Genomic DNA, 13,413 nt, shown 5'->3' on the forward strand with positions numbered 1-13,413 from the left:
TGCCTCAGAGCATGCCTTGGGATCTTTCTCACACAGCTGTGAAAATTGAGCACCTGGTCAGAGCTTCCCTTTTGTCCTGCATGCTTTAATTTTCTTCACATGGAAGCCAGGAAACATGAATAGATTTGCGTGTTTGGATCCAGCCCAAGAAAGAGCTAGGACACAGCTATGACACCCACTCATATCCACCACCTGGAAAATTAGTTTACATTTTGCTGTTTAGATACAGACTGAGAAACACCTTGACTTTCTTGTAGTATCTAGGTGTGGCATTTCAAGAGGAATGTCACATATGTTCACATGCAACTAAGAGTCTCGTATAAAGCTAAGGTTCAGAAGAATAGCAATCCTGCTCATATCTGCAGTGGTATTTTCTTCTCTTTCACTAATCACAGGCAGGTACACAAGACCTTACACCTTCCACATGACGCAGTTACTTCTGAAGCATTTCTGCAGCACTCATCACAAGGACAAAATGATGCAAGACCAACGCAGTGTAGACTTCCGTTTTCGTTTTTATAGTCAGTGGAATATAAAGAATCACTGTAAGCTCTAAGAGGCCTGACTATACACTTCACTTAACTGAAAATTCTGTTCGAACAAGGCAATTCAACCACTGCAGGCAAATGTCGAAAATTAAGGCTAATCTTGGTATTGAAGTGAAACCACTGTCCCTAAATACATACTCTTAGTGTTTAATTATGGGAGGATTTGCACTGGTATGCCATTGCTGTGAAGTAGAAAAGGGAAGAAAGAAGCAATACAACTTCTGACCGCAAAATAAAGTATTATATTTTACTTCCACCGGAGTTAATGGCAAAACTTCCTGACCCTACTGAAGACAGCTGACTTTATACAAAACAAGAAGATGAATCACTGAAATATCACCTGAAAAAGCACATAAGTATTATGGATTAAATAGCTTGTAATCAATAGGAAATGTCATTCCATTTCCACTGCTGGAATTTCAAAAAGATTTTAGAAAATAGTATCAGCTGTCACAACAGTCATCAGTACCATTTACATTTATAGAAACACTGAGATCAATCCATCTTAAAAAAATATGTAAGAAATGAAAAGTTCTAGCAAAGTTTAGTCATTCCGGTCTTCCTTTAATTGAGCTCCAGCATCAGCCTGCAGGTATCGTCAGACTTTAACAGTGGTCTTGTTAGTTGTTCATTAGTTAATACGGCAACACTTGAAAGGTGCTCATAACATGCTATAACACATTTCCTCTTGGCAAGATATATTTTGATACTTAAGTAATGGAATTAAATGGAATTTACTGCAGTAAAGTGAGAATTCATTCTGCTTCTCCTGCTGTGATCCCATTTCCACTGCAACCAGATCAACTTAATTAATTCCTTAAGTAAGTTAGGCAGGAGGAAAGATTTATTTTTGCACCAGTTTTAGTTCACACACAGTAAATGCAGCCATGTACTACAGCTCCTTATTTGTAAAGTCAAGGAGAAAGACAAAAGTTTTGCTGCTGGTTCTTTGTAAAATTGCTCTGCTTCTGTTCAGACTTCTGAGTTGCACTGTAGCATGACTTTACTCAGTTGTTTGTAAAATGAATTGATTTGTGTTCTAATATTTCCATTGTAAAGAAAATCCCTTCCCTGTATTCTTTGTGTATTAAGTAACAATACAAAAATGCTTTTTACCTAATAAAACATTAAAGGAAAAAGGAAATATCATCTTTGAAAATTTCCATGAACGCACATCTAACAGTGGTAGTATCCTGTTCTATGTGGTAGATGTTTTTGTCAATAGAGATTATTAGCCAGGCAGATTTTAAACATTATCATTTTTCCTGGCAATTTAATAAAACTTTTCAAATAAGACAGACAAGTATAGGCTTTGTATTTAAAGTGCTCTTTATCTGATGCAGCAAATATTTGGCTGGTATCCTTCTGGTCTCTAAGTAGCACTTCACAGATGATTAAGGGCAAGGGGGGCGGGAAGCAGAACAAACTGTTCTAAGTTGTAGCTCTTCATGAAACAGACCTTAGTGCCAGATGGTACAGTACTACCAGAGCATAAAACAAACCCAGCCTTTGTGGTTGAAACATTACCATGCACACATGTTCTTGCCACAATCTGAAGAGAAGGCAGATGTTAGTGCCTGGGATTTGCAATCTCCTGCAGTTAGAAAGCAAGCTCAGGGACTAGAAAACTCACTGAAGGAAAAAGCAGCAATCAAATGAACGCACGGCGAATGTCCATGGGGCGGCCCCGGCCCGGTCTAGGTGGAAACCTGTCATTGGGACCAGCTCGTCCTGGAAGTGTAGGGTTTGCTCCAGGCAAGGAACCAATTGGGTCAAAATGTGGTCTGAAAGGAGGAAACTGGCCTGGTGCTTCTCCTGGGCCAGGAATGAGTGAGTTAATTGGGTCTCCAACATACGGAAGTGTTGGTCTCTCATCATATTCTCCACCAATGATCATTGGGGGATAGATTGGGTTTGATGGGAACGGGTTGGGAGGAAAGGGATTAGGATAGAATGGGTTGGGATGAAAGGGGATTGGATGAGGTGTAGGGGGCAGAAACATCATGTGCCTCCATCTCAGGGCCTCCTTCTTCTGTTTCAACTTTTTCTTGTATAGCTGCAGACAGAAACAAAGGCATTTTAAAGCTCTGTAAATGCTTTGTGTTCCACCTTCAGCAATTGCATTCAGTTCTGCAGCACTTCTCAGAAAAGCACTCCTCGCCAGTCTGAAAACCCAGAATAGCAACTCCCCTGACTGCCAAAGACCAAACACAGCATCTCTGGAAGACCTCTAACCCACAATTTGGGCACGCATCACGTAACTTGACGATGTTGTTTTCTCCTACTCTGACCAAATGCAACAGGTGTGCACAGAACACCACACTTTTAAACCAAAATTTAATTCAAAGTTACTGCCTCCCAACGTCTATGTTTTATTCTCAAACTAGCCCATGGAGACTAATCTCACTGAGATTACATAAAAAAAAAGCCACCTACTTCTTTCCAGTCTGTGTCACGAGGCCTTGCAATAGGATCTACAAAGAGAAGCATAAAATTAAGAGCAACCCATTTTACCTTTAAGTAGCATTCATGCCACAGATGCCCACAGTTTTGTCAGAACTTGCAGAAGAATCAAGAGATGAAAAAACACTTTGGGTCAATACGTTTTTCATAAAGATAATGCATCTTAAAAAACATAAAGCTCCAGGACCAATCAATAGGTAATCTGCTTGCATACCCATTCTATGTAAAGCATCATCTCCAAAAGTTACTGAATAAATAGAGAAATCCCAGAAACATTGTCCCCATCTTTCACTTCTGACAGCACCTCCCTTGATCACCTTATTCCTTCAATCTCTTGTGAGAAATTATAGCAGGAATATCTCTTCCCTCCACTTCCCAATATCTGCAATAGCCAAAACACCAAGGTCGGCAGGGAAACAGATGAGAACAAGGAAAGTCTGCACCACACAATGGGAAGAACTATGTAGTCCATCAGTAATGGCTCAGCAGACTGTCACCAGTTTTCCTGGCAGAAAACCGTGCATCCACCTGAATTACACCTGACCAACTGTACTGGTCAGCATCACAAATGACTGCATTTACTCACAGTGTTTAAAAATCAGAAGTGGTTGCTTGAGGAGCCTCTTAACAAAATCTGTCAGACCTAATCCCTCTGTTCACGTGAGAATATAATTAGAAAAATGTGTCTCAACATTACCTCGGAAATCTCGCAGATACATAAACCTCCATAGAAGCTGGTCATTTGAAGCTGTGTAAAGATCACGGCAAACAGCAGAGAGAGAGATAAGTGAACGGACATCCAGAAGTCTGAAAATCCGAAGCTTGAGCTCAAGAGGAAGGACCACTAACCCAAACACATCAGGCAAGTTCAGAGCTACAAAGTGGAGAAAATAGAAGCATTACCTAAGTGGTGCAGAGTTTACTCTATCTCTAAAGACCCTAAAAGAAAGAAAGGACATTATAATCTTTCCCTTAAATCATTTCCCCTTGATGCCTGAGTTACACCACTTTTCTCAGAAAGTACTGTGACATGATTTCTTATAAAACAGATCTCTTGCAACTCTTAAGTACATTTATGGAGTGCACAAAATAGGGCAAATGGCACTTCATACTGACCACTATTGGCCACTAAGCCTAAGAAACATTCCACACACCTAACTATGTTTATAGGCTACAGAACAAAGGAATAGGTAAAAGAAAAAAGACCCGCCCAATTTCATGAGCCCACAAAAAACACATCAAATATAGAGCACATGCTTCACATAAAACCTCTCAGCACTGAAGTCTAGAGGGAATTCCATTGAATAGTCTTCAGAATACAAAGCTGAGACCTTTTATGGCAATACCTATGCAGAGAAAGCCTGGCTTCCTACTGCTGCACAAACACCAGCTTGAGTTACTTCCTACCATCCTTTCCAAGCCCTCAATGACCAGTTACTGAGAAGATCATTCCTGGGGTTAGACTTCCAAATATGATGCTATATAAATTTTTCTGCTTTGACAAAGAAATGGATTAAAACTACAGAACTGCTGCCACGAAATTATTGGGGTATGATTTTCTCATCGCCAAGTGTGGATAACAGCCACTCCACTTCAGTCTCTTAAATGTAACTAGAGCAATCAAAAAAAAAACAACCCAGGAAATAATCAATATATTAACATTTGCTGAGATACAAAGATTAATATAATTTCTTTAGAATGTATAAAATTACTTTATGCTTACTCTTTATATACCCATCGCTGAACAGCTGTTTCTAACACTTCCTTCAGATAGACCCACTCCCTTCCATCCTCAAAAATGAAGTACCATCTCTAATTGTAAACATTTTCTCTCACCTTGTCGGGCAGCAGCCAGAAGAGAGTAAACCAGCTGGTCTTTAAAGAGACGGGATAATTTCTGAAGGTCTTTGTAAACACCTGCAACCTTTTCTATCAAAGAAGAGAGGTTAACTTCAGGAGGTTATAATGCAAAAATTACATAAGAGCACAAGAATTATGGGTTTCTTATAAGCAGAACTGTAATCTGCTTGTCATCTTGATGGGAGCAGCTCTGCAGCTAGAGTGTAACAATCATGCAATACGTAATTCACTGACAAACTACAGACCAGTTCCATGGTCACGCTAGGCTTTCCTTTGGCCTTACACCATTAAGAGAAATACTTGAGTTCTTCAGAAACAAACTGACTCTCAAGCTGTCAGGGCTTCCTCTGTCAGATTTCAGAGCTCATGTGTAACATGCACCTATGTTGTAAATGCCTGCAATATTCATTTTTCTGACAGGAATGTTTTTCCATTCTGTTCTCTGAAGACAGAGGAGCCAGAAGACTACCGTTATATCAGATACATTTCAGTGCTCAGTTAATTCTTCCAAAGGCTGTCGACTGGACTTGTACATCAGCAGCTGGGGCTACCCAGGACACAGTGCAGAACACTGAGTGAGCCTCAACTGCCAACAAAGCAGTTCACATACTTCAGAGAACAAAAAGGCTAGTCAGGTCTGTGCTCACAAGGATCCATATCCACCTGCCCTTCTCTCCTCCCCCACCTCCTTACTTTTCCCTCTAATTTTGGCATTCTGGAGAGAGCTATGTAGTCAGCACATGTTTTCTGACAAAAAGAATGTAACAATTGCAGTGCCACAACAAGAGTGTAGGTATCATCAGCCTCTGAAGTCCTGAACTGCCAGGCAGAAAGGGGATATAATCCAGCATTGCTGCCCCAGAGATTCACACATATGCTTAAGACCTCATAAATAACAGGCATATGGGTCAAAGGATGACCTGGGCTTTGCAAGGTAGTTTCTTTACACTGTTAATCCAAGAAATTCAAATTAACAACAAAATGCGAGTAAATGGCTACACTCTGAATTCCTTTTACCACAGAGCTATGACTAACCTAAATGGTAACCACATTTTTGTTCTTTTTTGCTATTCTGTACCTATTTGGTCGTCTACTGAAGTATATCCTTATTCACCGTGTCACTTCTTTACTTTCAGTTTACTACTATGAGTATCATAGCTCAATCATACCTGGCTCCTGAAAGGAAACAAAGGATGCTGGCAATAGCTGTATTCTCTTAACACCTTTAATCTCTTTGTTGATTTTTAATGTTGCTGCAAATGTAAGAAAAAAAGACATTTCAAAATTTAAAACACATTGAGAGATGACAAAGACAACTTCATTACTGCCTTACCCTTTGGAGGTGTTTTACTTTCCTCCCTTACCAGATCCCCTCAAGGAAAATACCTAACTATAGCAAGCAGCTAGACAAATAAAAATTTCAGAAAAATAAAATGGGACTTAAAATAGCAGGGAATAAACAAAGTTCTTGGTGACAGAAACCAAGCATTGCCTTCCACAGTTGTGTCACATGGAAAGAGATGTAACACAGCTAAAAGAGGTACACAGTGAGCCATTATTATAACCCAGTCATTAAAGAAATATTAACTAGAGAAAGATTCAACAAGCTTACCATATGAACACTATATGCATGGTAGTTATTACATTGTCCTAAATCTAACCTTAACCTGACTTGGTCAAAACATTTGATCAAAATGTGTACACGTTCTGAGAAAACATATGTGCTTATACAAATTGGCATAATCAGTTACCAGTTTTACAAATAAACATAAAAATTTGAATCAATGATATCTTGAAATTACAATCAAGACCCAATTTAGTGTTGGTTCTGCAAAAATGTGGAATTGCTCAAATGCTAAATAAAATATGAAAAAGAATGAAAAACCAAACAAATGAACAAACAAAACTAAAAAAACCCCACCAAGTGATACAGAATTTGCCTCAAAAAATTAGACTTCCCTAAATTTTCTGGACTGAATAGCTTAAACTAAATACAATTTTTGAGACCACAGTTAAACTGTTGGCGTGCTACAAGAAAGATTATACATTAAAGCTAAAGAATACATAGTCTGAAAGTTGTTTATAAGTCCTGCAAAGAACATGAGACAAGACAAAATACTGTAGCTGGAGCAAATCTACCTCTTTTAATGTTTGGCAATGTATACGAAAGTTCCCATGAAATGAGACAAGAAACAGATTTCTACAACATTGCAATGAAAAGGCCAGCTGAATCCTCTAAGGATTGATCTGTTATGGTGAGAGGGAGAGAAACAGTTAACAGGGAGACAGGAAATGCCAAGAATATTAAGCATCAGGAAGTAGCATCTCTTGCACCTCAGCAACCTGGATAATCAAGGTGCAGTTCTAAACAGAGTACACAAAAGCACATTTAAGTCTTCTCTTGCTAAACAATGGTGATATTCAGCAATGTGCATCCAGGATAAAAACTTGACTAACTTACCATTAATAGCAACAAGATCTCCCAAAGGCACACAAGTCAAACCAGCAGAACCTTCTTCGCAAAGAGGATGAGTGTACTGTAGCTTATAAACACCGTTCCCTCTCCATTTCTCTGGCATAGACACTGCCTTGGCTTCTGTCCCCTAAAAATACACACAGATAACACTGCCATACTTTAGCAACGTACCAAGACTGAGGGGTGAAAAAAGAGAATTAAAAGCTAGGAACTGGCAGCATGCTGCTTGCAATTCAAATCTTGGTTTAGTCCCAATGCACATTTTGACACAGACTACAACTGCATGATTATACACTATTTTCCCCAAGACTATCAGAAAATCTAAGGAGAAGTTTAGTAATTTTTTATCCTGTCCCAGTGTGTGACAGGGGAGGCTGTTCAGTGAGCAGACTCACACGTATTTCTTTGAGACATGTACTTCATTCTGTCATTTGTTCCAGCATTCTGACAACTCCTGCATGTACGTTAATTTACTGCATGAAAAACATGTCATTGTACCTTTTCTGTGAACTTATGAGGTCTGACAGGGCTTGAAGAATCATAGCTTGAAATCCATTCAAAAATCTTGAGTGGACTAACAGTTTTTCTCTTCAATTTCAGCATGAAAAGGCTCAGATGGAATCCCAGAGGGGGACATAACATAATGACAACTACAAGTAGACTCTCTCTCTTTCCTCTTCAATCTGCGCAGCAATCATCTTCCCTACTTCCAAGCCTACTGACTGACATAAACAAACTTTCTTCCCAGTGGCAAATGTATTCTTCAGATAGCATTTCAAGCTATAGAAATGCAATTACCTTAGCAGATTTATTAAACTGGTATTGGTCAACCGGAAACCTAAACTGACCCCCTACATGTGCTCAATTAACCTCACCGCAAGAAAAAACATGAGAATTTAAACACCTTCCCTGAGGGCAAATCTTTGTTTTGCATGTTCAGCCACATATTAGTAAACATACAATGCAACTCTGAAAATCTAAAGGGAAAAGGTGAATTCATACATCATACAGAGGTATTGCCGTAGATGCTCGACTACGAGTAGGTTAGCGGAACCAAAGCATAACTGAACTCAGCTGAAGTGAATACAGAACTGGAGACACCATTTTGTCAGACCTAGGCATTGTTAACCACCATTTGAACAGGATACCATTGAGATGATACTGATGCTTAAGGCAGCGCTTCAAAGAAGTGCTACAATCTAAGCACATCTACACAAGCTCAAATGTATAAAGCAGAAACAGGAGGTTGTCAGCTGGGTCCCAGTGAGGCTGAGGACTGAAAGAAACACAGGGACAGGCTTCTTCTTCTCTCACACCTAAAAGCTGCTCTAGTCTTTAGCCTTAATGCTTACTGGTCAGGCAAATTAGAGAAGCTGACACTTCAGCAGCCCCAGCTGCTGACTGACATATACAAAGCCAGAAGTGGATCTTCAGACACATCTTGTATCCCACATTCCCACGATATTCCACAGCTTTCCCATACTGACCAAGGAATTTCCTCATTGGTTGTGCACCTACCTGAGGTACATAGCCTGTCTCCATCATGAGAAGATGTACTAGAACAATCAAGGCATCAGTGGCACTGGTACACTCAGCAGAAAGGTAGAGCATCTCTAAGGAATGTGGTATTTCACCATCAGCAGCTTCACTGCACAGCATGGGTTCGGAGGGATAGGAACCTGTACCTTCTTCCAGGTCAACATCTTCTGGGACTAATCCAGAAGGAAACTCTAGACTGGATCCTGCCTTCAAGGGAAAGCAAAACACACCTTCCTTCAGAAAATTACACCTCTATATACATCGATATTATTCATCTGCTTATTCCAGTCCTCACAGGCACCAAGTCTGCTCTGCTGATTTCTCATGCAAGTTGCACAGACTCATTACATCTCCATTTTCTAGCATCCCAGATGGAGACTGGGATTATACACATAGCCTCTGTATTTTTTAATATTTATGATGCAAGCCCTTCATAAAAGGATCTCTCATTTTATTGCATATACTACTTGAAGACAAAGTGATAATAATAAATTAAACCTTCATCAGAATTTTTGCAACATACTATAGTGAGTAAATTATTCCTGTGTATCACCATTTATTTAAATTTAGCCAACATGCATGGCAAGTAACCAAAATGGTAACTCAGGCTGCTTAGAAGCACAATAGCCCTAAATAGCTGGGGAAAAAAAAAAAAAAACATCAATGGAGTGTATCTGCTGCCACTTGAGGAGGACTGTGGTTTTATTGTGGCTTCCTTTCTTCTACCAAAATCACAGCATATTATTACGTAATTTATAAAACCACCCACAGATACATTACAAAAAAAAGTAGCGAATGGAAACTTTAAGCAGATTTATCTAAGGGAAGGGTGAGGAAAGAGAAAAAAGAGTAAAGGAGCTGTAGGTACTTCTCCCCCACATCTATGCTCAATGGCCCAAGACACCCTTATGTTTGTATGAGGCTGGCATGGCCATCCACCCATGGAACTTCCCTTCTCTCATTAACAGCAATAGACGTAGCCCCAGTTAAACATAGTTTTTCAGACTTCTAGAGCTCTTCTATAATGACACTTAGTTGCTTAGAAATTTTCCTGCCATCTTTCACCACAATTTTGGAGGAAGATGCGAGAATCCTTCATCTTGCCTTCAAATATTAAATATGAAACAGATACTTCTGCACAGCTTTACTATGGTCTGACTGACAGACATAAGGAGCTTGCATGCCCACAGCACCATGTAAGGGTTATTGCTCCCGACAAGAATCAATGGGACAGTGGTCCAACTACATTTTCTTTCATTATTTTACAATTCTTTTTATCCTAAATCTTAATTTTCATACGTTAAAATTTAAAAGACCTCATATAAAGGTTGTATTAAGGGACATTTTGTATTTGAAATTCGTTCCAAAACAAAAAAAATACTTGCTTTGAAAGAATGTTGGAAGACAATTTCCTCCCAGCTTCTCAAACTCCTGCCTAAAACAGACAGGATCATTTAATGAGACAGACCGTGGCACTAGGCTGTACCTGCAGAGTCTCCTTTAGGAAGGCCATTAACGACAGGACCCAGCAGCTGGTGGGAGCTGTTATCTGCTTAACTATCATATGTACTGTCACACAGGAAACAAACCAATGAGTAATACGAAAAAACGTGCCTATTAGTTGCATGAAGCATTTGGGGTCATACAGATGTACACCTACAAAGCATGAGCAGGAGCTATCTCAGCAACACTACCTCCATGCACAAGACAGACAGGTCTCACACTACGGCAGGCCACCTGAATCACAGGGAACTGTTATAACCCATTAGAAAGGAATCGTGCAGTCATCTTGCCAGTGGTGTTTCCCACAGGCAGTGCCTGTCGCATTTGTTCAATACCTAGAATCAGCTTCCTTGAGAAGACAGCACTGAGGCAGGTAAGAAGCACACTCCTAACTACCTTACAGAAAGTGCATGTTCCAGCAAAAACATTAAATCCTGTAAAAATGTCAGACCTGAAACATTTCAGGGTGTCTGAACTAGCTTGTGTGTCACAGCTAATAAACAAAGAACAGAGACAAATTTCCACCCAAGTAACTGGCTATATATCAGACAAGTATAAGGAGCCGATTATTCTGAAAAGATTCTCTACTATATAGTACAGCAACTGACACAACAAGATACCTTGTTTTTTGCCTTGTGCTGTGCAGGGCAATTCTCATGTACTTACCCTCTCATCAGTCTTTTGAATTTCCACTTGAGCTTTCTGGTTTTCAGATTGCTCATTCTGCCCTTCTTTGTTTGGACTGTTGGCCTGACTTTTGTTGGGGATCAAGGTGGACGGCTCATGACCATTCTCAAGTTGGGGAGGAGTAGAAGGAGGAGGAGGTAGGTTGGGTTGTCCATCTGCTTCTTCTAGTAATAAGCATATCAAATCACCAGAAACAATCCCGTATGAAGCTAAGGTCTTCTGATCTTCTGTGAGAGCATCTTTTCTGTTCAATGTTATTGAAAACTCAGTATCAGAACTGCAAAATAGAAAAAAAAACAAAAAAGGAAGCATGGTTGGCTGCACCTGGGCAACTGCACACAGAGGTATAGTTAGAAATGCATACCGCATACTACAATAGTACTATGCTGCCGGTTTTAATCCATTATTAAAGGAAGAGTGAGGAAAAAAAAAATGGTATGAAATTATTTCCCCCATGTTCCTCTCCAAGTACATTTTAAGTAGCCATAGCTGCTTGGTAGGTATAACTTCATTTACAGTAATTGTTCATAAAACAGTTACAAAGGAAAGCAAACAAGTGCCCTCCAAATTAGAAGACATCACACCTAGCAAAGTAAGCTTTAAATAAACTACTGGCTGAGATTATTTAAAAACAAGATATTCTTGCAGACTCAACCATCTTGCCCTCTGATTAAGCAAAACATTCATTTCAAAAGGTCAGCAGCTGCCCTACAGCATGCTAATTGCAAATGAGGGTAATAAGAAAAGATGCTTCAGGGCAAGCACTTACCAAAAAAAAAAAAAACCCAAACAGAAATGCAGCTGGGTAGCACGGCAGCAGCTACCCAGCATCAGCTATAAAACACACCCACTGTGGCAAGACAGGCAGCAACTTCAGATTTCTCCTGCCCACACTGCTATGCAGCAGAGTGCAGTGCTATCAAATGTACGTGTCACCAGTGGAACATCAGTACGTCGCACCTCATTAAAAGTTTGGCAATACAAACCCTTTAGCCACCGTCAGAAAATGAGTCCCTTGCATAGGTATTTCTTAAATTGATTTTGCAGACTTTACTCTCTTATAAAGGCTGCCACGAGCTCTTCACAGATAAAACGCTGATAAAATTTAAACCTCAGAGGCTCTCTAAGACGACAGCAAAACTATAAAACGGACAACCTACAAGAATTTTAGTGACGTAAAACCCACGGGGAAATTTAAGTCAGCTCAGCCCGAGCTGCAACCCTTATTTCACGGCTCAGCGTTTCCCAAAGTAACTTTTACTTTCCTGTTCCGCAGCGAACAGCCGGGGAAGCAAAATCTCCTCAGAAGCTGCCGTGACTGGCCGCGGTGCCCTCCCCCCCCCCGCCCCGGGGTACCGCACACAGGCCTACCAACGCAACCACCGCCCCTTCACACCGCGGGCCTCACCCCGGAGCCCTCGGTGCCTCTCGACCCCGGTCGCTCTGCCTCTCCTCATCCTCCCGGTCGGCCAAAGGAGGAACCGTCCGCCCCACGGCCCCGGGGTGCCGCCAGCGCCCGCCGCCCCTTCCCGCTCCCCCCACACCGCGGCAGCGCCGGCACCGCCCGCCCTGCAGGGGGCAGCAGAGCCACCGTGGGGCGGGCGGGCTGGCGGGGGGGGGGGAGAGCGAGATGGGCCGGACCGCCCCGCCCCTCCCCCCGCACCGCGTGGTACGGCGCCGCCGGCCCAAGCTTGCGCGCGCGGCCACCCCCCTACACACACACACCCCCCCCCACCCACCCACCCCGCGATGGTTCGTTCCGCACGCTACCTGTACCCCCAGGCGGGCAGCAGGGCCCGGCGCAGCTGCGCGCGCAGCTCCCCCAGCGTTGGCTCCGCCCCCTGCACCTCCAACGGCGCCGTTCGCTTCTGCACCCGCACCCGGAGCTTCATGGCGGCGGCGGGTCTCCGCGCCCGCCTTCGCGCCCCCGAAGCGGGCCCCGCCGGGTGGCGGCGATGGTGATGGTGGCGGGAGGGGAGCGGGCGCAAGGGCTGCCGGGGCGTGTCGTTGTTTTGGTTGGCGCGGCACCGCCTCAGACCGCCCGGCCACGCCCCCTCCCCGGTCGGCCCCGCCCCAGGGGCCTGAGGCGTTTCCTAACGCGCCGCCGGCCGCTCGCCCGATCGGTGCGCTCGGCGTGCCGCGCGGCGGCGATCGATGATTGGGGCGTTCGGGCTGTGTCCGCGCATGCGCCGGAAGGAGTCAGCCGATCCCGGGGTGGCGGCCGTGGCGGGTCTGGTTCTTGTTCGCCTCCGTTATCGAGGTTGTTTTGCTGCTGTTGTTCAGCGGTGGCCTGTGCACCTCGGCGGTTTATTCCCGCCGTGCCTGCAAGGGGGTAAG

At 42.6% G+C, this 13,413-nt stretch overlaps 2 protein-coding genes across 3 annotated transcripts in view; one reads left to right on the plus strand and one right to left on the minus strand.

Annotated features, from left to right (window-relative positions):
- Positions 1 to 497: 497 nt before the first annotated feature.
- Positions 498 to 12,968, minus strand: FBXO7 (F-box protein 7). Of its 2 annotated transcripts, none has more exons than XM_030040971.2 (9): positions 12,847 to 12,968; positions 11,056 to 11,353; positions 8,866 to 9,093; positions 7,333 to 7,474; positions 6,041 to 6,124; positions 4,848 to 4,940; positions 3,709 to 3,885; positions 2,985 to 3,022; positions 498 to 2,604 (listed from the first exon to the last, which is right to left on the minus strand). In XM_030040971.2, exons 1-9 carry the CDS (start codon positions 12,966 to 12,968, stop codon positions 2,200 to 2,202), a joined length of 1,587 nt encoding a protein of 528 aa, XP_029896831.1. In that variant the 3' UTR covers positions 498 to 2,199. The 2 variants fall into 2 exon arrangements, with proteins under 2 accessions (XP_029896831.1, XP_029896832.1); XM_030040972.2 differs by lacking the exon at positions 12,847 to 12,968 and adding an exon at positions 12,502 to 12,632.
- A 262-nt stretch (positions 12,969 to 13,230) lies between these two features.
- The window catches only part of LOC115352567 (BPI fold-containing family C protein-like), a 30,074-nt gene continuing 29,891 nt past the window's right edge, over positions 13,231 to 13,413 (plus strand). The window contains exon 1 of the mRNA XM_041129614.1: positions 13,231 to 13,408. Within this exon, the coding sequence (XP_040985548.1) occupies positions 13,231 to 13,408 (178 nt within the window). The remainder of the gene's footprint in view (positions 13,409 to 13,413) is intronic.

The sequence above is a fragment of the Aquila chrysaetos genome, chromosome 17 (assembly GCF_900496995.4).
Source record: "Aquila chrysaetos chrysaetos chromosome 17, bAquChr1.4, whole genome shotgun sequence".
NCBI classification, from domain to species: domain Eukaryota; kingdom Metazoa; phylum Chordata; class Aves; order Accipitriformes; family Accipitridae; genus Aquila; species Aquila chrysaetos.

What these genes read in the sequence shown, in the direction of transcription:
- FBXO7 (XM_030040971.2), bottom strand. Translation starts at nt 12,968, where the DNA reads ATGAAGCTCCGGGTGCGGGTGCAGAAGCGAACGGCGCCGTTGGAGGTG. An exon ending in TGTTTCCTTTCAGGAGCCAG is followed by an intron (nt 4,941 to 6,040) that starts GTATGATTGAGC and finishes CTTCTTTGATAG; the next exon opens with AAAAGGTTGCAGGTGTTTAC. An exon ending in GTATCTGCGAGATTTCCGAG is followed by an intron (nt 3,023 to 3,708) that starts GTAATGTTGAGA and finishes TTCTCTTTGTAG; the next exon opens with ATCCTATTGCAAGGCCTCGT.